The sequence below is a fragment of the Zingiber officinale genome, chromosome 3B (genome assembly GCF_018446385.1).
Source record: "Zingiber officinale cultivar Zhangliang chromosome 3B, Zo_v1.1, whole genome shotgun sequence".
NCBI lineage: Eukaryota > Viridiplantae > Streptophyta > Magnoliopsida > Zingiberales > Zingiberaceae > Zingiber > Zingiber officinale.
The window spans coordinates 110,930,636-110,956,625 of NC_055991.1; the positions used below are offsets into that span (position 1 = coordinate 110,930,636).

A 25,990-nucleotide genomic window follows, 5' to 3' on the forward strand; every position below is an offset into this window, starting at 1 on the left:
TTCTCAAGTACTTAAGAATATTCTTGACCGCTATCCAGTGACTTTCACGTGGATCTGATTGGTATCTGCTCGTCATGCTCAAAGCATACGAGACATCAGGACGAGTACATAGCATGACGTACATGATAGATCCTATGGCAGAAGCATAAGAGATCTGATCCATGTGGTCTCTCCCCTCTCTAGAAGAGGGACTTTGAGTCTTTGAAAGACTCACATCATGTGACATCGGCAGAAATCCCTTCTTGGAGTTTTGCATAACAAACCGTAGTAGTACCTTGTCAATATATATACTCTGACTTAGGCCAAGCACTCTCTAAGATCTATCTCTATAGATCCGTATGCCTAGAATACGGGCTACTTTACCTAAGTCCTTCATTGAGAAATAATTCCCTAGCCAAGTCTTTACAGACTGCAGCAAAGAGATGTCGTTCCCAATGAGTAGTATGTCATCCACATACAATACAAGGAAGACAACTGTGCTCCCTACAACCTTCTTGTAGACACAAGGTTCATCTTCATTCTTGATGAAACCAAACTATTTGATCGCATCATCGAATCGAAGATTCCAGCTCCGAGAAGCTTGCTTTAGTCCATAAATGGATTTATGCAGCTTGCATACTCTTCCAGTATGCTGTGGATCTACAAAACCCTCAGGTTGTGTCATGCACATATCCTCGAGCAGGTTTCCATTCAGAAACGCGGTTTTGACACCCATCTACCATATCTCATAATCGTGGTATGCTGCAATAGCAAGCATGATCCGAATGGACTTAAATATCGCTACTGGAGAAAAAGTTTCATCATAGTCAATACCATGAATTTGCTTGAAACCTTTTGCTACCAGACGACCCTTATATATAAGTCCATCCATGTCAGTCTTTCTCTTAAAGACTCACTTACACCCAATGGGTTTTACCCCTTCAGGTGGATCAACCAAAGTCTATACTTGGTTGGTGTACATGGATTCCATTTCGAATCTCATGACCTCTAGCCATTTCTCAGAATCTGGTCTCATCACAGCTTCCTGATAGGAGGTAGGCTCATCCTCAATGAGCACAACGTCATCATGGTCAGAAAAGAGAAATGAATATCTCTCAGGCTGACGACGTACCCTATCAGACCTGCGAAGAGGTAGATCTACTTGAACTGGTTGTTGTTCCTCAACTCCTTGTGGAACAACATCATCCACAACACTTTGTGGTTCCAGTTCAACTTCCATCGAGGCTTCAGTGCTATGGTTCACATCTTGAACTTCTTCAAGATCGAGCGTACTCCCACTAGTTTTTCTAGAAACAAAGTCCCTTTCTAGAAATACCCCAGTCTTTGCCACAACTACCTTGTGTTGACTGGGAATGTAGAAGTAATATCCTTTAGTTTCCTTGGGATATTCAATAAAATAGCACTTATCGAATTTGAGTCCCAATTTGTCCGAGACTTGACGTCGAACGTAAGCCTCACAACCTTAAATCCTCATAAAAGACACCTGGGCAGCTCTCCCAGTCCATATCTTATATGGTATCTTTATCACAGCCTTGGATGGAACACAGTTGAGTATGAAGGCTGCAGTGTCCAGAACATAGCCCCAAAGAGATGTAGGAAGATCTGTGTGACTCATCATAGATCGCACCATATCTAATAGGGTACGATTCCTCCTTTCGGATACACCATTCCACTGTGGTGTTCCAGGAGGAGTGAGTTGAGATAGAATCCACACTCAGCTAGATAGTTACGAAACTCATGGCTAAGGTATTCTCCACCTCGATCTGATCGAAGTATCTTAATACTCTTGCCAAGCTGGTTTTGTACTTCATTCTTGAATTCCTTGAACTTTTCAAAGGATTCTGACTTATGTGTCATTAGATACACATAACCATATCTACTGAAGTCATCAGTAAATGTAATGAAGTATCTATAACCACCCCTGACAGTAACATTGAAAGGGCCACATACATCACTATGTATAAGTCCTAACAAGTCAGTCGCTCTCTCGCTGTGTCCACTAAAGGGAGTCTTGGTCATCTTGCCTAGTAGGCATGACTCGCATGTCTCATATGATTCAAAATCAAATGAGTCCAGCAAACCATCTTTATGGAGCTGGGATAAGCGTTTGTCATTTATATGACCTAAGCGACAGTGACAGAGATAGTTTGGTTTATTTTATTTGATTTGAACCTTTTGGTATTTATGTTATAGATGAGGTTCTCTAGGTCTAGAATATAGAGTCCGTTAATCAGAGGTGCACTACAATAGAGCATATCATTTAAATAAACTGAATAACATTGGTTCTTTATTATAAATGAAAAACCTTTCTTGTCCAAACAAGAAACTGATATAATGTTCTTAGTAAGAGCAGGCACATAACAACAATCATCTAATTCTAGTACAAGCCTAGAGGGCAGAGATAGAGAATAAGTCCCTACAGCAATAGCAGCAACCCGTGCTCCATTGCCTACGCGTAGGTCCACCTCGCCCTTCATTAATGCTCTGCTATTTCTCAGCGCCTGCATATTGGTACAAATGTGAGAAACACATCCGGTATCTAATACTCATGATGAAGAAATAGATAGATTGACTTCTATAACATATATACCTGAAGTGGAAGTCTCACTTCTCTTCTTCTTAAGATCTTCCAGGTAGACTTTGTAGTTTCTCTTCCAGTGCCCGGTCTGACCGCAGTGGAAGCAGGTAGCATCCTTGGCAACCTCTCCTTTAGGTTTCAATGCCTTGCCTTTTCCCTTGGCTTGGGACTTTCCTTTGCCTTTAGGCTTACCCTTGCCTTTGCCCTTTTGCACCATCAAAATGGTGTTGGGCTTTACCTTCTTAAGGTTCAGCTCAGTAGTTCTTAACATGCTTAGCAACTCGGGCAGGGGTTTATCAATTTCGTTCATGTTGTAATTTAGAACAAATTGATTGTAACTATCCGGCAAGGATTGCAAGATCAAGTCAGTGGCCAACTCTTGGCCAAGTGGAAATCCCAACCTCTGTAGGTTTTCTATGTACCTAATCATCTTGAGTACATATGGACCTACGGGAGTCTCGTCTTGCATCTTGCACTGAAACAGTGCCTTAGATATCTCGAATCTCTCGTGCCTAGCTTGCCCTTGATATAGTTGACGAAGATGTTCAACCATATCATAAGCACCCATCAACTCGTGTTGCTTCTGAAGCTCAGAGTTCATGGTTGCGAGCATAAAACAGGACACATCTAATGCGTCATGTTGATGCTTCTTGTAAGCATCACGGTCAGCTCGCGTGGCAGTGGCAGGAGGTGCCGCGGGAATGGGCTGCTCCAAGATGTACAGTTTTCGTTCCTGTGTGAGAACAATTCTCAGGTTCCTGTACGAGTCCAGGAAGTTAGCTCCATTGAGATTGTCCTTATCAAGGACAGAACGCAGGGAGAAGGTGTTCGTGTTTGACGACATGACAATCTACAACAAAAAATGCAGAAAATAAATAATCATATTCCACTAATAATTTAATTAGGCCTTTAACTAAATGATGCTTCCACTGAATTATAGAACTTTTGTAGAATTAAGTCATGGACGTGATCAAACCACACTTACTAGATTCTAGCTATAATTCGTGCGGGACAAGATCCACATCATACTACGCCTTGAGCTAGCTTTGGCTAAATCACCCAAGACTTAGTATGATCGGTAGGTAACTAATTACCAATTACATCTCTATGCAACTCTTGTTTATAGGATCAATATCTGCATGTTTATTAAAACTTGAGTTAGCTTTGGCTAAATCGCCCAAGAGTTAATATAAATGTGATTTTGACCTATCTACCAACCATTGAAAAATGTCTATAGTTAAACCCGATCCAATTGAGTTTAACTAGTTTTACTCAATCTAATTGAGTTTGTACTCACCCATGCGTTGATAGGCGGGACCAAGATTGTCCCTCTGCACTCTACCAAGATAATATGCGTTGCTCTGCTTTGGCAGATTCAACAACAACATGTGATCGAGGTAGTGATGGGTATCACGACATGGTAGGCATTTCGAGTTGATGCGATTTAGATCTAATCTAATCGTTGATGTGTATCATATACTCGATTTAGATCTAATCTAATCGTGGTGCATCATATACGCGATTTAGATCTAATATACTCGTTAAAGCACTAATTAATTACTCTACTCTAGCATGCATCACACACACACACAAGCAATTAATTAAATTTAAATTTTGATTATTCATGACCCTACTACGATCTTCTCATGCCAATGAGAAGATCGGATGGTCAACCTAGGGTTAACAGCTTCTTCAAGCTCTTCCCTTTGACCGCCACGTGTTGCTCGCACCCTCCTCGTAACTCCGTCTCGAGTGGACCTTCCACCGCTCCAATTTTCTTTGTACATTACAAATTTGAAACTCGAGTTACATTCGAGTCTAAACTATTTACAACAGGAATATAAAATAAAGGAAGGCACGACGCGCAGGTCGCGATCATATACAACACGCACAAACACACAAAATGGTACGCAGGCCATATTATGAATTATAACATAATTTTTTTTCAATCAAATTGGGGTTTTGGGCCATGACCATCACAAAAATTATACATAATTATAAATTATGTATTTTCCATGAATTTATGTAATTTTACTACTATTTTTACAATTTTATGAGTCAAAATTTCCCGGCGGTCCCATTTAGCGATTTTCAGGCGCGATCGCGGGACAATGCCCCTTGCGGGGTTAGGGGCAGCACCCCTTCTCATGAAATGAATATCACGAGTGCCCTACGATGATCTTACAACGCCTTAAGCCGCTGTCCCAAAATGGTTTCGGAAAGGTTTTCTCGGTAGTCAAAGCCTACAAGTGTCCAAACACTTGTTGCTTCGCCTATACGAGAAAAATACCCATAAAATCTATAAAAATTGTAAATATACAGAAACTTACAGATCTGAATGTTTTTCATAAAAACAAAAATGAAACTCGTACACGCTTCGCACGTGGCTCTGATACCACTGTTGGGACTTTCGAGCCGAAAAAATCGCTTTTTGCGTTGCGGAAACCCCAAAGTCCCATGCCACCGGATTCGTGCGAAGATAAAATTTCATAATTTTGTGTACAAGTTTCTCTAGTCCTAGATCTACCTTTAGATCTACATGGAAGAAGATATACCTTTGTAGCGAAGCCCTTCGCTTATCCCGCTCGTCCAAGAAGATGCCGGATCTCAAGGGTGTCAAGTGAAGACCCCTCTATGTGTATCCACACGAACGATTAGGTGGAGAAAAATACCTAGAGTGTGCTAGTACTCTTGGATGTTTCGGCCAAGGAGGAGAGGGAGAGAAGAAGAATCAAGGAGGAATAATAATGATCGATGATAAAAATAAGAGTAAAAAATGACTTAAGTATTTTCATCTAATGAAAATACTTAATGCTCATTAACACCATTAATGAGCCTTAATGAGTATTTAATATTCTTCATTAAATGGCCATTTTGAAACTCATTCGAAATTTGAATCTAAAATTCAAATTGAATTCCATTTATCATTGAATTCAGAATTCAATGAATATCATCATTAAGCCTCACTTGAGTCTAAGTCAAGTCTAGCCTCACTTGAGTCTAACTCAAGTTTAACTCAATCGAGTCTTACTCAATTAATCTAATTTGGATTACTCTTAATCCAATTTGGTTCATCACATGAACCTAATCCTTTTGGTTCATCATATAAACCGAATCTCCATCTAATTGTCCTTTGTGTGTGACCCTATAGGTTCTTGTAATGTTGGCAATGCTCCTAAACTCATTTAGAAGTATAAGTAATGAACGATATCTAGCAACATATCATTACTACCCAAGTTACAAGAATGTTGAGATCAAACATCACCTTTGTGACTACTAATTGTGACTCTCACAATATACGACAATGTCCTTCTATCCTTGACACCTAGATTGATCAATGTGAGGCATAGACCATGTCATCCTCTAATCAATCTAAATCTTGAACTCCAAGTAGACTCACTCTAATCAAATGAGCTCAATATCTTATATTGACTCATTTGGGCATGACCATGCACTTAGTGGTCTCACTCTATCAAGAATAACGATGTCACTCCTGTTATATAGGAGGGATAGATCTCATCTATATCACTCACATCCCTCCGCATAATTTGTTACATACCCAGTAATCGCCTTTATAGTCCACCCAGTTACGGGTGACGTTTGACGAAGCCAAAGTATGTAACTCCTTATGTAGGGAACCATGGTGACTTCAGGTTCAAGGACTAGTAGTCATACTAATAGCCACATGAGAAAGTATATGATACTCATATAACGATTCATGATATTTTCTCATGGCGGGTCATTCAGTATACATTCTCCAATGTATACCCATGTGTCAACTTGATATCTCCATATCCATGACTTGTGAGATCAAGTCATCGAGTTGACCTACATGCTAGTCTCGTCGCATTAACATTGTCCCTGAATGTTAATACTTGACTAGGAATGATTAAGAGTAGTGTTCTCTATACCATCTCACTATCGATTCAACCAATCGATTGATATAGATAAGAACCTTCTACTCAAGGACGCTATTATACTTAGTTATTTGGCACAAATACAAGTAAGTATAATAACCAAAATAAATGCCTTTATATACATAAGAATATGATACAATGAGTTCATACAACAATCATCATATGATTGGCTATAGGGCTCTAACTAACACTCGCCTCAGTGCGAGTTATAAGTGTACGAGTTATAAATGAGCTAAGCTCTCACGCCTCCAGACTCTCGCCCCAGTGCGAGTTATAAGTGAGCATGCTCTCACGCCAATGACCGGTAGGTCGGGTCCCAGACTCTCGCCTCAGTGCGAGTTATAAGTGAGTATGCTCTCACGCCCAATGATCGGCAGGTCGGGTCCCAGACTCTCGCCCCAGTGCGAGTTATAAGTGAGCATGCTCTCACGCCCAACGACCTTTTAGGTCGGTGCTCATCACTTACCCACAGCTCTACCTGACACTCAACCCACTCACTCCTCACTCGCCGTTCTGCCCGACACTCATTACACTTGATTCACTTGCCGCCCGACCCGACATTCTCAGTTCGTGTTTCGCTCACCGCTGTCGCTCGTTCGACACTCGCTCGGTCATGCTTTTTATTGTCAGGTCGCGATTTACTGTCGCTTGGTCGGCCCTCGTTCGGTCACGATCTTTGCTCGTCCATCACTCTTTGTTGACAGGTCATGATTTACTGTCGCTCGATCGGCACTCGCGCGGTCACGCTCTTTATTGTCAGGTCACGATTTATTGTCGCTCGGTCGGCCTTCGTTCGGTCACGATCTTTGTTCGTCCATCACTCTTTTTTGACAGGTCATGATTTACTGTCGCTCGATCGGCACTCGCGCGGTCACGCTCTTTATTGTCAGGTCGCGATTTACTATCGCTCAGTCGATACTTTTTCGGTCGCGCTCATGATTTGTCTCACTCATCATTCTCTTTATTGCCAGGTCACAATTTACTATTGCTCAGTCGACACCTCCCCGGTCGCGCTCACGACTTTGCTCATCGATCCATCTCTCTATTTCTCGATCGCGACCGGTCGCGATTTATCGTCGCTCGGTCAGCACATTCTTGGTCGCGCTCACGGCTTCGCTAGTTCATCCCTCTCTATTTGTCCGATCGTGATTTATCGTCGCTCGGTTGGTATTTTTTCGGGCACTCTCACGGCTTGGCTCGTCCATCACTCTCTCTATTGCCTGGTCGGGATCTACTATCGCTTGAACAATATTTTCTCGGTCGCACGTTTGATACCGTTCACCCATCGTCGTTCAACTCGCTCAACATTTTTTGATAGCCAGGTCAGCATTATTAGATCGTTCGATCGTCCTATCGCTCGGGTACCCTTTAGATGTTCAATCAAATTCTGGGTTGGTTGTGGTTCTATTCAAGATTCATAGCCTGGTCGACAGTTATGGTTTACGACTCACTCGTCGTTCTGCCCCTACCTTCGTCTGTGTCTTTTTCGTCATTCTGTCACACACTCGTTGCTCGTGTCTCACTAGTCACTGGGCCCTGCATTCATCGCCAGGTCGGTACTTGTTTTTTACTTCTCGCTCAACAATCTCGATCGCTCTGCTTAGCATCGCCCGATTGCCCGCTCGATATCGCTCACTCTTCGCTTTGCCCCGCATTCGTCGTTCGGTCGACACTTGTTTTTTACTTCTCGCTCAGCAATCACTCGATCGCTCTGCTTAGCATCACCCGACCACCCTCTCGATATCGCTCGATTTCCTGCCCAACATTGTCACAGCTACTCGTTCGACATGATAAGGCGAGCGCCAGTGAGCTGATTCCACGTTCGGTAGCGATTCTATTTTGGACTTGGTCTAGTCAGTCAGACTTGAGCCTCCTTCGACTAGACTTGAAGGGGAGGCTTGTGATGTGGATATAGGTTATGGGCAGAGAGGAAATAAGGAGAAGAGGGAGGGGTATTTTGGTCAATTTACTGTAGCAACTCTTTTTAGGGCATTGTTCACAGCAAATGAAGGGGGCTTCGTGCGTTTCACCCGGCCGCCAGCAGCTTCTTCTTCTCAGCCTTCCGTTCCTCGCCGGCCGCCGGCCGCCGGCCGCCGGCCACCAGCCACCCTCTCTTCTCCTTTCTCTCTCTATCCCGTATCTAGACCACAACACAAGCAAAAGGAATGTTCTTCCTTTTGTTGCGCCACGGTCACCACTGGATCAGCCTCATCGCCGCGACGAACGGAGAGCTGCCTTCGCGACAGCTGGCAACAACACCTCCTCCTCTCCTCTTCCATCTCCTCGCGACACCGGTGACGATCGCCTCCTCCTCTCTTCCCGTGGCTAGCATAGCCGCCGGTCCTCGGTTCTCCTTGCACCATCGCCACCAGCCACCGGCCTCTCTGCCTCCTCTCCTCCCTCGTCGCTGGTGCTCTTCTCTCCCTCCTACTCGCGACGTCGCCGCTAGATGCACGCCGCTGCCACTTCCTTTCTCGCTGGCAGCAACTTCCATGTGTCGCAGCCTTCCCGGCCGACAGCTACCACATTCCGTCAACCCATTGTCCTCTTCCTTTCTTCCCGTTGCAGCTGTAGATGTCGAGCCGGTGCCGGCACTGTGGTCCATCGCTACGGTCACTTTTCCCCTACGTTCGTTATAGTCGTTCCCTACATCGATTTGGCTCCACCGCCTCCAGCACAGATTTGGCTCATGCCACCGTTGTAGCCAATCTAACTGTGTCCCGATTCCCATGTGTTCTAGCCTCCTAGCTCTCGCTACCCTGGGCTTTGATTCGATCGTGCTCCGTCTTTGATATGTTTTGATCTGGTTGTGTGCTATATCTTGACTTATGTGTTCATCTCATGTCTTGGTCTGCATACTAATCTCGTGTCCCGGCCTGTGTGCCGATCTCACGTCCCAGTATGCGTGTCGCTAGTACCTCTCGGTCTGCGTGCCGGTGTTTTATCTCGACCTGCAGCTCGACTTCCAGCTCCATGACGTATCCGGCTCCGCTTCGTCAGATCCAGCCCTTTATCCTGATCGGGCATCATCTACTCTTCTGGGTCACAACAACTCGAGCAGGCTCCCATCCGAGGGCGCCCCCCTGGGCCAGGGGTATGTTCTCCATTCATATTCTATGCATATTTCATTATTTTATGGATTAGTCTTGTACTCATATTCGTTGTATCTGTCTCGAGCCTCGGGGTACCAGGGACCGGGGGGACCCGGTCGCTGGCTGCAGGATAGCGTTGACCAGAGGACTTTTTGAAGACTTGGTTAACACAGAAGCCATCTCAGCACACCCTCCTTCCGGGACGTCGCGACTCGATCAACATTTCATCCATCTCTCCCGATGATCCGTCTGACTCAACTTCCGGACGGGATCCTAGGTCAACATGTACAACACGATTACAGACATGTAGTTATACAAACCTTTCCTTTTTCCCATCGGAACTAATGTACAAAAGCTAAATGGAAAAAGTTCTCAAGAAAAACAACAAGAACAAATAGTGAAGTAGCAGCGATGATCAAGCCAAAAGCCAAAAGTCCTTGTGGTGCTTGGTGGTGAGCAAGTAGCCACCTCTCTTGCTCTTCCTCCTCACTGCCAGTGTCATGCAGGAAGCATTTTGGATGCAGTAGTCCACCAATCCATCTCCACCAGAAGGCCTAATAATACCATCACTACTACCACTGTTACTCCACGACGCTGCTATACAACTCCATGCCAAGGATCTCTTCTTCTGCGCTAGCACCAGAAGGGAGGCCATTTGTTTCCTGGCCGCCTCGACGATTGCCGGCCCTTGCTCTCTCCCTTCAACTACTAGTACCTCCACTTTGATCTATTGATATCGAGTTGAGTTTATTATAACTTTCAGAACAAAAATGATGAACAATGAGTTGATAATTAGTTCTACGTACCTCTGGTCTTCTGGTTTGGCATATACTTTGCAAGGCATACAGCATTTGGTACCTTGAGTTCCTCTTCTTTTGGTGGGAACGATCAACTTTAAGGAAACAAGTGATCAAGGAAAATGTCTCACATACTTCAATCAATGTACTAGAAAAGTTTAATCTATATTTTGCCATCAAAATAACCTTCTATAATATTTTTCATTATGGTGAGCACTGATTTTTTTGTTTTGTTTTTTGACAGAATATTAAACAAACCCTTTCTACCAACAAATCTTAACTTGAATTTGGTATTAAAAGTGCAAAGACAATGTTTCGTTTCGTGTATATCTATCCTTACAAAAATATTATTTTACATATTATAATTTACAATATTTTCTTTGTTTTAAACGTAATATAAATACTTGTAAGAGATTTTCAAATTAACGATAATTAAAAATATTAATTTTGTAACGATAAATATATTTTTTTTTGAAAGATTGCATGTGTATATTTATATTAATAGCAATTAACTATTATTTTTGAAAAAAAAAATATTGACAGAAAAATTTTCTTCTGGAAGAAACAGGGGGAGAAATAAATAGAGAAGAACAGAAAAACAGAGGAGTCGACGTACTGTTTCTCGACGGCGGCTTGACGACGGCGACGAGGACGAGGGTGTCGTCGTCTTGGAGAGAATGCGACAGAGCCCACTGGAGGGTGCCCTTCGCCTCCGCCTCCGCCTCCACCACCACGACCACCCTCCTACCACCCAGACCTTTCCAGCTGTCGGCCTGCGCCGGCGGAGGCTTCGTTGCCCAGCTCGGTTGCGGCGATCCCAGCCGAATGCTGGGCATCGCCGCCTTCTTCTTCACCCAGAAACACCAAACCCTCCTCCCGTCAATTCCCATTTCTATTGGAGCAATTGCAGTGGAACAGAGCAATTTGATCTCATCATTTCTTCAAAGATGAATTTATTTATATATATAAATGAGAAAATTTTCATTTCCCCCCTCTTGCTGTTTAAAATATTATACATTTCCCTAAAACTAACATAGAAGGCGTTGTTCATGGCATACTCCTCTTAAAGACTAAAAATACTTATTTCATCCCTGTAAACATCACTAAATCACTTTTAAAAAGGGTTTCTTTTGACAGTAGAATAAAAATATTATACATTTTAGCCTAGTGTAACCTCTACGGAGGTGATGGTAAATGTAATATTTTGAAATGTAAGGAGTAGAAGGAAGAATCTGTATATATATATGTGTTAGACAAATTAATCATGGAGCAATTAAAAGTTGAACGTGCAGGCCATGAAATTGTGGTTACAAGTCTGTATTTTATATGTGCGCGCAGGTCTTCTATTGTTTAATTTTAGCCTTAATTTTGTAGGTGCGGTTTGCAGTATTGGACCCCCACGAATTGGAATATCTATAGATATAATAATAATAATAATAAAAACAATAATAAAATTGTGATGGATTGGGACAAGAAAATAAAAATCATGGTGGATGATGAGTTGTGGCCATATTTGAAGTGTAGTAATGGTATATTGGCAGACTTCATTAAGGGAATTGATGAAGAACAGCTCTCTAATATGTAGGATGTTGTTGGCTAACACATTGAAATTCAAGCAACAGATACAAATAAAAAAAAGGATAATTCGGTGCACGAAGTTCCCGTCATGCGAGATTTCGGGAAGGATCCATTGTACGGAGTCTTACTCTACTTTTTGCAAGAGGTTGCTTTTAGGATTCGAATCTGTGATCTTTTGGTCACATGACAATAATTTTACTGTTGCGCCAAAACTTTCCTTCAACATGTACAAATAAACCCAGACTAACTTGGCTCAGTTTGGTTATTGAAGCACCCGATTATACTAGTCGAAAATGGAAGATAAGGATGAGTAGTTGCCCCGGAAAGCTTGAGCCTCCTAATTTTTCATATATTTTTGCCTTTTTTTTTGACAAAAAAAAGAGAGTGGCCAATGTTCCTTTCTTTGTAATAGCAAGCTTCTCCTACTTCATGAGTAATTATCTATAAGTAGATAACAATTGTCGTCAAAAATATAAAAAAAGGTCGATTGTGATTCAATATTAATCAACCTTAAAGTCACTTATTTCTCAATGTAAAACTAAACTCTCATATAAATGGGAGACCGATTCCATCCACCTCTATTATTTCTATTCATTCTCTAACAACTAATGCTCTCTTTGCTACAATCCTAGATCGAAATCAATTCAAGAAAGAGAGGGTTTTCTTTGTAAATTTTTTCAAATGAATTTTAAAGGGATCATTTTTGAATTTATGAATTCGGAGAACACATTAAGACTAGGGAAATTAAGAACTTGTAGTGATTTCTTCTTCTTCTTCTTCTTCTTCTTCTTCTTCTTCTTGGTTGTTTGGTAGTTGAAGAATATTGATAGATGTGAGATTTTCTATTATTTTGTTTATGACCATACGAGATAATTTTTCTAAGTTGAATGACCTTTCTATAACGTTCTCTCCCATTAAATGTCTGTCATATTTATTTTCTCCAAATAATAAAATACATGATTCATCGAAAAAAAATTATTGTAGAAAAAAAGGGGACAGCGTCGTCGGTCGGTGGAATCATGAGGAAAGTCACAGTTGGCTATTTCTAACTCATTTAAGGGAAAGGGGATGTAATTACTTATTTGTTGACATCGAAAAATAATTAATTAATTAGAATTAATTGCTATTGGTGTCCTGATTAAAAAAAAAACATAGCACAATTCTTTAGGATGCCTGATCTTCTCAATAAAAATATCATATTCGGTGTCTAATTTTTCTCATATAAAACATCGTTGTGAAAGGATAAATATCGAAATATTTTTTATAATTTATTTTTTTCTATAGAGTGTGAGATCATATATCTTAAAAGTGCTAAGGTGACGAGTTCTCCAATTGGCTTAAGTGTAACATCCCTATTAATGCTTCGTGGAAAGTTATGAGGAATGTATTTTATTTTATTAAATTGCTATTTAGCTTGGTCAAACAAATAAAATTATTATTTGATAGTAGAAAATGCACGGCTCGTAGAATTGAGATAGCGGGGTCAATATTTGATTCATTTTGTGTTACCATGGTATTAGATATTATTTTGAGTTTTAAATCATTTTAATATTATACTTGTAGATACAAATTCGCATGGAGCATTTTTTGTTAACATTCAAAATATTATTTTGTACAAAGAGATAGGTACATGTGTCCTTTGTTCGGACATATATGAGTTGGGGGGAAGGGGTGAACAATTCATTTCAATTTTTTAAATTTAATTTGTAGTGGAAATTTGAAGCAAAGAACTTTATAATATTAAAACTTGGATTTACTTGATATTCATTTTCTTGAAGTGGAGTGGAGCATTACTTGTTGACATTCAAAATATTATTTTGTACATAAAGAGGATAGGGATCTTCTTGGTCCAAAATCTCTGGATCACTTCTGGACCCCTGCTCATTTATTGACGGAGTGGGTTCTACCCCACTTGTTAATTAGGTGGGGTTCAACTCACTCCACCAATATGCTTATAGGGCCTCCCTGGTCTAGAAAATCTTGGACCAGAGAATCTGAGCTCACATAAAAGATAGGTGCATGTATCCTTTGTTAAGACATGTATGAGCTAGAGGAGGAGGAGGAGGAGGAGGAGGGAGGGGTGAATAGTTTGCTTCGCTTTTTTAAACTTGATTTGCAGCAAAAATTTAAAGCGAAGAACTTCATAATTACCATTTAGATTTACTTGGTATCCATCTCCCTGAGATAACTAATCCACGAGTTCGACTCTCTCTCATTGCTTCATTATGAAAACCTCCTTCTCGGAGTGGAGAAGCCTTGTACAAACCCGAACACGAGAATACAATGAGAGAATATAACAAGAAACACAAACAAAATTACAAATGAAATCGAAAATGACTTTACAACAATGAACTTTTCCTTGCTTGCTCTTTTATTGTTTTCATTATTCTCTTGATGCTTAGAAAGTGTAGCAGTCACCAAAATTTCAAAAACGGGCTACGAAGAAACTTCACAAAACCTCCTTTTCTAGGGTTGCCTTCGAGTTGGAAAATGCCTCCCAATCGATTGACCTTACTTCCAATCGATTGCCATATAGGATCCAACCGTTCAAACATATAAAACTACTCTTTTTCGCCTGACCAATTGATTGACATCTTCTAATCAATTAAGTCAATTGATTCCGAAGCTTTATGGTCTCTCGTGAAGAGACTCCAATTGATTGATGAGGCCTAAATTGATTGCCCCAATCGATTCCCCTACCTTCTGTGCTCATGTGAAAAATCAGTCAATCGATTGCCTTAATTGATTAGCACCTCTAAATCGATTAGGCTAATAAATTTAGAAGCCTACTATGCTTCATGAAAAATCTAGCTAATCGATTACCCTAATCGATTAGGGATGTCAAAATCAATTGACCTAATCAATTTTGACTCTTTCTATTTTTTTTTTCAAATTGAGCTCCCAATCAATTGGTAATGCTAATCGATTGGAGCACAAAACCCGAAGGTTCAGGTTTAGGGTTTGTCAATCGATTGGTGAAGCTCACTAATCGATTGCTAACCCTAATTTCTCCAAGGCTGAATCCACATCTTGTTTGGTATCCAGTTGATCTCAACCTATCAAGACTTCTTTTGTTCAACATCCAGTTATCCGTAACCTGTTGAGACTTTTCGTTGCCAAACATCCAATCATTCGTGACTTGCCAGGACTTCTTTACCAAGTGTCCAGTCAACTTTTGACCCACTTGGACTTTCTCACCAAGGCTCCAGTCCTCCTTGACCCACTTGGACTTTTCCTTAGCCAACCTTCTAGTTGGACTTTCCCTTATCTAACATCCATTAAGACTAGTCACTTGGTAAACTTCTCACTTGTCTAACCTTTTGTTGGGATTTCCCGTTGCTAACCTCTAGTTAGGACTTTTCATTGTCTAACCTTTAGTTAGGGCTTTCCCTTGCCTAATCTTAGTTAGAACTAGTCACTCGGTATACTTATCACTCGCTTAATCTACAGTTAGGAATTCTCATTACCTAACATCTAGTTAGGACTTTCCGTTGCCTAACATTTAGTTAGAACTTTCCTAGTCAAATATACGATCCTGTCTTGACCTACTTGACTTTTTTCCCACATATTGCCAAAAACCAAAACTCAAGCTCAGACTGACCTAAGCTTAGTCAAACTGGGCATCCTTGATCCAAGGATGATTACACCGACCCGCCTTTTCTAGAGCTTTGTGATATGGTGAATTGTGAAGGAGTGTCAGCAGATGCAGTTCAATTGATAGCATTTCCTTTCAATATCAAGGATAAAGTAAGGACTTGGTTATATTCCCTCCGTCCTCAAAGCATTACAAGTTGGGAACAATTGGAACAACAATTTTTGAATCATTTTTTCCCTCCAAGCAGAATAGTGTATATGAGGAATTGCATTACAAATTTTGCTCATGTAGATGGAGAGTCATTATTTGAAGCATAGGATAGGTTCAAGAGTCTACAAAGACAATGCCCTAATCATGGCTTGGAAAAATGACTGACTCTGCACATATTCTATAAGGAGATTTCTTTCTCAGATAAGTGTTTGTTAGATTCATCTGCTAGAGGTTCTTTTATGAACAAGAGTGTAGATGAAGCATACACATTAATTGATCAAGTGACATTAAATCTTCAAGAATGGTCAGATAAAAGTTGGATGGATTCTCCCTAAAAAATTCAGGAAGTGTAAGCCATATATGTTAGAGAGCATGTTAAATAAAATGTTATTCAACCATCCAAGTGTTTTGAAAATCTCCAATCACAGAATGTGAGGTCCAAACAGTTGGAGGCAAAGATTGACAACATAGTTTCAAAATGGTTCAAACATGATCCCCCTCCTACACATATAAGATCTAGTGAAAATGGTAATGATATTAAGTTGAGAAGTGGCAAGAATCGTGAAGAACTTCTGAAAAAGGACTTGTATAGAATTGAGGAGAAGAACAATAGAAAACCTCAAGAACTCAGTTTCATTACTCCAAGAAGTTTCTAAAGGCCACAAGTACCTTTCCCTCAACGATTGATCACACCATTACTAGATAAGCAAGTTGGACCTCCTCCGCAAGCTCAAAAAGAATATGGAAAAAAGGAAGTTCAATCTTTCCCAAGACCTTCACTAAGGGTTTCTTTTCCACAAAGGCTAGTGAAGGTCAATGAAAACAAAGACTTTAAAAAATTCTGTGATTCTAATATGGTTGAGTGCAGATTTCTGGATGTATATAAAGATGAGACTCTTTAGATGAGGATTGTGATGATAATGCAGTGAATAACAAGTTTTCAAATCTACCTTCTGGGTTTACAGGGTGTTATGATGAAATTGAATTTTTAGATGATGAATGTGATGTGGTAGATCAACTTAAAACTGCAAGTGAAGTTATTGATCCTCTTGTAATTGATTCTCCTATTGAGGATATTGATATTGGTTTATTTTTCGATGTTTGTGTTGATGATAATGATATGGAAGGAAGTGTAGGGAGCTATGTTGTGGAAGTAACATCTCAAGGATCACCTCCTTTGTCCACACAACCCTTAGAGGTTGTAAGAGTTGCAAGGATTGAACATGTTATGGATCAATGTATAAGGACTTATGCATAATTAGCAGAGTCTCAAGAATCACTACCTTTGGTAGCACCGACACTTGAGCTAGAGCTAGAACCATCATTTGATTAAGAGGAAGTCACATCCAGATGTTTAGAAATTTCAGGTATCTCTCAACAAAGCAAAGTTAGTATTTATTGTGATCTTTTGGACAACATTATAGAGGTACCCATTGTTGACTTTGTTGAATGTGATTCAATTTTTATTACTCATTCAGCTTATTTTGATATGGTTATGGTTCTATCTTATTTAACATGCTTGTGGGAGATTTGTATTTCTTTTGTGAGTGTAGATTTCACTTGGGCCGAATACTGGAAGCTCAATCTGAACCGTCTTCGACCACCTGAAAGAACTTCAAAGAAGACGAGGATGGAGAGAGCGATACTTCACCTTTTAACTTCTATATTGAAAGCTCCCTCCATAATAAGAGCCCTTGGTAGGAGGGTGTTGAAATATCTTACCCCTCCAAGAGCGAGATTTAGATGAATCTAATGAGACGGTCGAGCTAATGACCTTAAACAAGTTCATTTTCCTTGTTTTCATTTATGTCTTTAGTTCTTTCTAGTTTCATTTCTTTCTTTATAATAAACCCATATCCTCTACTTAATTTTTGTTGTCCATCTTCTTTTATAGAACTCAAAGATTAGGAGGAGGGCAACTACATGATGGAGAAGTTCATGCATGTGTATTTGGCACGCATCGTAACTTCTCTTACTTTAATCTCCTCCTCATTATTTTTAGTTTTTATTGGGATAATGAAAAATTTAAGTATGGGGGGATGTTTGGGTTTAGTGTAGTGTTTGTCATATTCCTTAGTTTTTGCACATTTCTTGTTGCATAATAAAATTTTTTGCTAGTTGCATCATTCATCACATCATGATTGTTTGTTTCTTATTGCAAAATACTAGCATGTTTATTCTACATTTTATGTGGTTTATGTGTTACTTATAGTGCTAGTATGTTTAGTGACCTATCTTTTTCTATCTATGATAGCATGAAGTGAGCAATGTTTTTACTGTAAGAGTTTAAGTATTGACATTGTTTTAGGACTTCTATACACTTTGCCTAGTTTTAATGGTAAAAAACTCTAAAAATAGTCATGATTCATAGAACTTGATTAGTACTAGCGTTTTCGTGGTGATTTCTCAAATTACATTTTGGTTACTGGATAATACTCAAATCATGTCAGTTCATTTGGAAAAATTAAAATATCCCAACATTTGCATTTATGTGCATTTGTGTACAAGTGTTGCATCTTGCAATCACTTAAAAAAATGAATTGATGAAAAAAATTGAATAAGAGATATAAAAAATAGTTATCATGGGTGGAAACTAGTAAGTTATCCCTTTGAGACCAGTTAGGTTACTGGGGAAATAACTGTTATATTTCTCTTAATATTAAGCACGCTTTTGAGACCTTAGGTAGATTGAGAAGGATGAACCAAGCGTGTGGCAGGTAAGTGCCTATCGCTGGGAGCATAAGAAATATGGTTCTATGACGACTTGACTAGGCTTAGGGATTGAAACTTGATAAATATAGGTCACCATCACACTGAGCACGGAGGACTACTATTTAGATCATACTCAAACTACTTTTGTATCTTTCTCACCAATGAAATCATTTGATAGGATTAGATTGACTTGCTAAAGATTATGATGCACTATTTAACCACATGAGTTTAGATGCAGTTTTTACTTGAGGATAAGCAAAGGTTTAAGTCTTGGGGTGTGATCTACGCAGATTATATACACTTATTTAACATATTTTAACGCACATTTACATATTTTATGCATGCTTTGTCTATACACTTTCATACTCTTTGACTTACTTTCAGCATAAATACTTTTCTTTGTTCGGAGATCTGCTCTTGTGTATTTTCTATCTTCAGGAGTTGAATTTGGAGAAGAAATAATGTTCGTGGCTGATTTAGGCAACAAACAAAGGAAGACAACATTGACCATGTGAATCACACGACCGTGTCAAAGGAGCAAGGAGGAAAATGACCTTGGCCGTATGGAGCAGATATGCTGTGTAGCTTTACCAGAGGAGGAGAATGACACGACTGTGTGGATTGGCATGACCGTGTCATCCCAGAAAGCATGACCAGAACCTGGCCGTGTAGATCTACACGACCCAAGCAACTTCTCCACATGGCCATGTAAAATTTCCAGAGAAGAGGCAAGCCTAGGTCGTGTGTGCCACACGATCGTGTGAGGTTTCCAGAGGCAAAGATTGGCATAACCGTGTGACCCACACAACCGTGTGAGCCAGCCAGAGGTAGAGAGTTACATGGCCGTGTGAAGGCCACACGACCGTGTGACCTTAGCCGAGGGTAGAGTGGCTGGGGCTGTGTGTGCCACACGACCGTGTCACGAGCCGTGTGGTTCCCATGCCCTGCTCTATAAAAGGGGATTTTCTCCCCTTTTCACTCATCTTTGGCTTGGGGCACTTCCCCATTGCTTGGGGAAGGGTTTTCCTCATGGGGGAACCTTAGATCTTTCATCTTTGCCGATCCGTCCACCTCCGGAGCAAGGGTTGCAAGTAATTGTTGGAACCCCAAGGTTGTTTTGGTGTGATCAACAAGTTAAGTTAGGTTCCTTGTGTTTCTAACCTTGTGTCTAAGTGTGCAGGAGCTTAGGGGCACAAGTAATCGAGTGGAAGATGCAGCTAGCGAGAAGGACAACACGAGGTGTGTCCGAGGGATGAGGTGCTGCGGAAGAGTACACCGGCGGACAAGAAGGAAGCGTGTGGGGGTTCCGAGGGATGAAAGCCGAAGCGGATGACTGCTCGAGGAGCAAGAGACGCAGCTAGCGAGAAGGACGGCACGCGGTGCGTCCGAGGGACGAAGATTGCGGATGAGTACGTCGGCAGATGAGAAGGAAACACGCGCCGATTCCGAGGGACGAGAAGCCGGAGGGAAGCCCGCTCGAGAAGACCGGAAGTTGGGTTCGGGTGAGCTCTTTTTCGGATGGCAGAGATCACCCAAGTGAGAGGATCTGGAGTAGAAGACCCGGACTGAGGCGAACTAAACCGGAGCATTGGTCCCCGGATGAAAAAATCAACACTGGTTGACTTTAGGCTCCGGGGCGCTCGGAACAGCCCGAGGCGCACGGAATGGCTCCGGGCGCTCGGACCAAGTTTGTTGACCAGATCGTGTCAAACGCGATCTGAATGTTGGGGGATAAAGTTTTATCCCCCAGGGCGCTCGGAACCATTCCGAAGCGCCCCGACCAAGGCTATAAATATAGCCTTGGTCCAGAAGCTTATCATCAGTTCAGAAATTGTAACAACGCTTGTGCGCTTCCACTGTTTAGATTAGCTTCTTTCTTTCTGTGCCTACATTGCTGTAAAAGAGGCTTCTTCGCTTGAAGGAGATAGTAGTGCGATCATTTTTCTTGGATTAACAACCTCCCCGGTTGTAACCAAGTAAACATCTTGTGTCTTATTTTTTTCTGTTTTGATTTATTGCTTTTCTATTTTATATGTAAGTGTCTGTTTGAAAAGTCGGGAATGGTTGTGTTTTATTTTTACAGGGCTATTCAACCGCACCTTTTAGCCAGTCGCAACGTGTTGGTTAATCCTAGGAAAACATACCGGTTCCACTGTACAAAAATTTTTGTACAAGTATCGAACCTTTCCTTAAATAACCTATTGTGTTTTTAGAAATTAAATCAGGAATCGCAGACGGAACTTAACATCATTGATTCCAAATTTAACTTATCTGTTCTTAATGGTTTAGATTTGAATCGCAAGCGAAACTTAACACTATTGATTCAAATCTACCTAAATTATTAATTCCATAAATATTAATTTCTAAAATTGGCTTCCAGGACTGCATGGCGAGGCACATGGCCTTCTTGGATATGGGAGCAACCACCACCGCCTAGGCAAAGTCTTTTAAGGAAAGCTAATATTTATTTCCTTAAATAACTTTAGGTTAACCAAAAAGAACAATCGAATCACAAATTCGAAAAAGAAGAAAATACAAAATCGAAAAATAAATTCGATAAACTAGATCTAATTGCCTCTTGTATTTAGAATTCATACAAAGAAAAATAACTAGTATGATGCGGAAGAAAAATACTAGTTATACCTTCTCCTTGTAAGCTAATGACCTCAAGATCTTCTGTCGTATTCCTCGCCTTGCCTTGGACGTCGTGTGGGCGACGATCCTCCAAGATGAACACCACCTAAAAGCTTCCTCCTTCTTCTTCTAAAATCCGGCCACCACCACCACCAAGGAGAAGAGAGCAAAGGGAGAGGAAGAAGGGAGAGGGCCGACCACCAAGAGATCACCCAAGCAAAAGAATAAGAGTTGTGTCTCATGAAGCCCCCTCACCCCTTCTTTTATATTACTTGTCCAAGGCAAATAAGGAAAAACCTTTTACAAAAAATAAAATCATCCAAGAGTTTTCCCTTTTTCCTTTTCTTTCCTCTTGATTGAATCAAACATCAATCAATGGTTATGATCAATCCTATTTGGTTTAGGATTGAATTTGGTTTAATCCTATTGGTCGGCCCTTGCTTGGGCACCAAGCAAGGTGGCCGACCACAATTAAAAGGAAAGGAAAAATAATTTTTAAAAATTTTACAAGAAGAAATCCTCTTATAAAATTTACAAGCTCTCTTTCCTAAAGTATAAGTTAAAAAAGGAAAGTTTCTAAAAATTAAAATCATGTTTTAAAATTTAAAATCTCTCTTATAAAATTTCCTTTTTTAACATGGTGATAGAAAATTTAAATTTTAAAACTTCTTTTCCTTCTTTTTTTTTTCCTTAAACTCTAAGGATGGTTAAAAAAGGAAAGTTTTAAAATCTTTTAAACTCTCTATTTAAACATGTGACCTAATTCAAATAAGGAAAGTTTTAAAAATTAAAATCTCTCTTTTAAAACTTATAGTTTTCTACAAAGAGAAGATTTTAAAAAATTCAAAACAACCCTCCCTTTTTGAATTATTATGGCTGGCCCCTACAAGCTTGGTCACCAAGCTATAGGGCCGGCCCCTTTCAAGAGGATGTGGCCGGCCATTGCTTGGTCACCAAGCAATGGTCCGACCCCCTTCTTGGACACCAAGAAGAGCCTTACATTTGGATGGACTTAAGGCTATAATGAGGCTACGACAGGGACCTAGAGGAGAAATTGGTTTTGGCCTTCCGATGAGCTTGAGTATCTCGTGTTCGCCCCGAACACACAACTCAAGTTCATCGATAATAACTCATTCCACTAGATAGTTATTATCGCACTACCGCACCAATCCCAAATTACATTATGGGCTCCTTCTTATCATGAGTGTGTTAGTCTCCCTGTGTTTAAGATTACGAATGTCCACTAATTAAGCAAGTTACTGACAACTCACTTAATTAATATCTAGCACCAAGAGTAGTACCACTCAACTTCATTGTCATGTCGGACTATGTCCACCTGCAGGGTTTAACATGACAATCCTTATGAGCTCCTCTTGGGGACATTCTCAACCTAGATAACTAGGACACATATTCCTTTTATAATCAATAACACACACTATAAGTAATATTATTTCCCAACTTATCGGGCATATTGATTTATCGAGCTAAACCTCACCCTTTGATAAATCAAAGAAATAAATATTAAATATATGTGCTTGTTATTATATTAGGATTAAGAGCACACACTTCAATAATAACTAAGGTTTAGTTCTTTTACTAAGTCAGTACAAAAAGAACATACCTAAATGATCCTACTCAATACACTTAAAGTGTATTAGTGTAATTTATTAGTCAAGATAAACTAATACTTAATTACACTATGACTATACTGATAGTTTGTTCCTTTCTATCTTAGTCGTGAGCAACTGTTTATAATTTATAGAGAACCGACAACATGATCTTCTGAGTGTGACACCACACTCCATGTTGTCTACTATATAAATTAATTGAACAATTACATTTAATAAATAAATACAGATATTGACCAATGTGATTATTTTATTTTAACAAATAAATGTTTACAAAAGCTACGCTTTTAGTATACACTCCAACAATCTACCACTTATACTAAAAGACTAAGCTGCCATATCTGTTGCCTTACATATGATTCCCATCCCCTCCACATGCCGATCAAAAGCTTTTGACGGAAGGGCCTTTGTGAAAGGATCTGCTAGGTTATCTTCTGATGCAATCTTGGCGACGACAACTTCTCCTCGCTTGACGATGTCTCGTATCAGGTGGTACTTGGCTCAATATGTTTACTTGCCTTATGAGCTCGTGGTTCCTTTGAGTTTGCAACTGCACCGCTATTATCACAATAAATTGTGATGATCTTGGGCAAACCAGGAATCACATCTAAGTCCATTAGAAAGTTCCTGAGCCATACAGCTTCTTTTGCTGCCTCAGAGGCTGCCACATACTCACCTTCCATGGTTGAGTCCGAGACACATTTCTGCTTAATACTCCTCCATGCAATGGCTCCACCTCCTAGAGTAAACACATAGCCTGATGTTGACTTACTATTGTCCCTATCTGATTGAAAGTCCGAATCTGTGTAACCCACAGGGAGCAACTCGTCTGCTTGGTAAACTAGCATATAATTTCTAGTCCTTCTCAGATACTTCAATATATGCTTTACCGTAGTCCAATGTCCTTGTCCAGGGTTATTCTGATATCTTCTGACCATGCCCACGACAAAACAGATATCAGGTCTCGTACACAGCATTGCATACATAAGACTTCCTACAGCTGAAGCATAAGGAACTGTCTTAATGTCCTCAATCTCCTTTGATGTCTTCGGAGACATCTCTTTAGATAAGGCTACTCCATGCCTAAAAGGTAAGAAACCTTTCTTGGAGTTCTGCATGCTAAAACGAGCAAGGACTGTATCTATATATGAAGCTTGGGATAGACACAACATTCTTTTCTTGCGATCCCTTATAACTTTGATCCCAAGAATGTGTGCACATTCTCCTAAGTCCTTCATATCAAATTGTTTGGACAACCATACCCTTACGTCCGATAATACCTTTACATTGTTGTCAATTAACAAAATATCATCTACGTATAGTACAAGAAATACCACCACGTTTCCGTTACACTTCTTGTATACACAAGACTCATCCGGACACTGAATAAATCCATATGAATAGATTACTTCATTAAACCGGATGTTCCAAGATCTTGAAGCTTGCTTCAATCCGTAAATGGACCGATTAAGCTTGCACACTAGATGCTCTTTGCCTTTTTCAATGAACCCTTCTGGTTGCTTCATATGGATGTTTTCTTCAAGACTTCCGTTAAGGAAAGCTGTCTTGACATCCATTTGCCAAATCTCATAATCCATATGAGCAGCAATGGATAAGAGTATCCGGATAGACTTAAGCATGACTACCAGCGAAAAAGTCTCCTCATAGTCGATTCTCTCTTTCTGAGTATACCCTTTCGCAACAAGCCTTGCTTTGAAGGTTTCTACCTTCCCATCTGTCCCTTTTTTCCTTTTGTAGATCCACTTGCATCCAACGGCTTTTACACCATCAGGTGATTCTACAAGCTCCCAGACCTTATTAGAGTACATAGACTTTATTTCAGAATTTATTGCCTTTTGCCAAGATACTGCATCTATATCTTGGAGTGCTTCATCATATGTCCGGGGATCAAGTTCATGTTTACCCGGGATCAAGTCCGAAGACTCTCCCAAAAACATGAATCTCTCAGGTTGCCTTACAACCCTCCCACTACGATGAGGCATCGTCTGTGGTTGTGTATCATGTGCAACACGTGTTGCAGTATCTTGTGGTACTTCATCTTGTACTGTTGGTACTGAAGTAGACGTGTCCTCTCTAATTTCTTCTAGAACTATTTCACTCATGGGCTTATGGTTCATTACATAATCTTCTTCTAAAAAATGAGCATTAGTGCTAACAATGATCTTCTGATTTTTAAGATTATAAAACAAACCACCTTTCGTTCCCTTAGGATATCCAACAAACAGACAAACTTCTGTACGTGATTCCAACTTGTCAGTATCTCCCTTCAACACATGTGTTGGACTACCCCATATCCGGATATGATTCAGACTAGGCTTACGTCATTCCATAATTCCATGGGAGTAGAAGGAACTATTTTAGAAGGTACCATATTCAGAATGTACACTACTGTTTCTAAAGCATATCCCCAAAACGAATTCGGTAATTCTGAATAACTCATCATTGATCTAACCATTTCCATAAGAGTCCTATTCCTTCGTTCTGCCATACCATTCTGCTGGGGGTGTACCAGGTGCAGACAATTGGGATTGAATCCCGACTTCTGATAAGTAATTCCTAAACTCTCCAAAGAGGTATTCGCCACCACGGTCAGACCGTAGTGTCTTGATACTTTTACCAAGACGTTTCTCCACATCAGCCCTATATTCTTTGAATTTGTCAAAGCATTCAGACTTGCGGCGCATCAAGTAAATGTATCCGTATCTTGAATAATCGTCTATAAAGGAGACGAAGTATTCATAACCACCTCTTGTCTGGATAGACATAGGACCACATAAATCAGAATGGACCAATTCTAACGTATCTTTGGCTTTATACCCCTTGGCTTTGAAAGGTCTCTTGGTCATTTTACCTTCCAAGCAGGATTCACATGTTGGAAAATTTTCCAACTCTAATGAACCCAATAGTCCATTGGCTACAAGCCTTTGAATCCTACTTAAGTTAATATGTCCAAGCCTTAGATGCCAAAGATATGTTTGGTTCATTTCCGAAGGTTCTTTTCTCTTATTAGAGTTAGAAGATGTGTTATTAATTTCCATATTTTGCTTTGTGGGAGAAATTGGATTTAAAGTGTATAAATTGCCAACCAATGCACCAGAACAGATAATCACCTTATTTCTCTTTATAACGACATTGTTACTAAAGGAAACTGAATATCCATCCATATACAGTTTAGAAACTGAAATTAAATTCTTTCTAAAACTGGGTACATAAAGACAATTTCTTAAA

The 25,990-nt window shown here is 40.2% G+C and overlaps 1 protein-coding gene and 1 non-coding gene across 2 annotated transcripts; both read right to left on the reverse strand.

The window, feature by feature from the left end:
- Positions 1 to 10,002: 10,002 nt before the first annotated feature.
- LOC122055115 lies at positions 10,003 to 11,274 on the reverse strand. Its single transcript, XM_042616502.1, has 3 exons — positions 11,001 to 11,274; positions 10,394 to 10,479; positions 10,003 to 10,314 (listed from the first exon to the last, which is right to left on the reverse strand). The coding sequence occupies exons 1-3, from the start codon at positions 11,272 to 11,274 to the stop codon at positions 10,003 to 10,005; spliced, it is 672 nt and encodes a 223-aa protein (XP_042472436.1).
- Positions 11,275 to 15,812: 4,538 nt separating this feature from the next.
- LOC121968838 lies at positions 15,813 to 15,918 on the reverse strand. The gene has a single exon (XR_006108369.1). It is a non-coding gene; the product is annotated as a small nucleolar RNA R71 (small nucleolar RNA).
- Between the last annotated feature and the right edge of the window lie 10,072 nt (positions 15,919 to 25,990).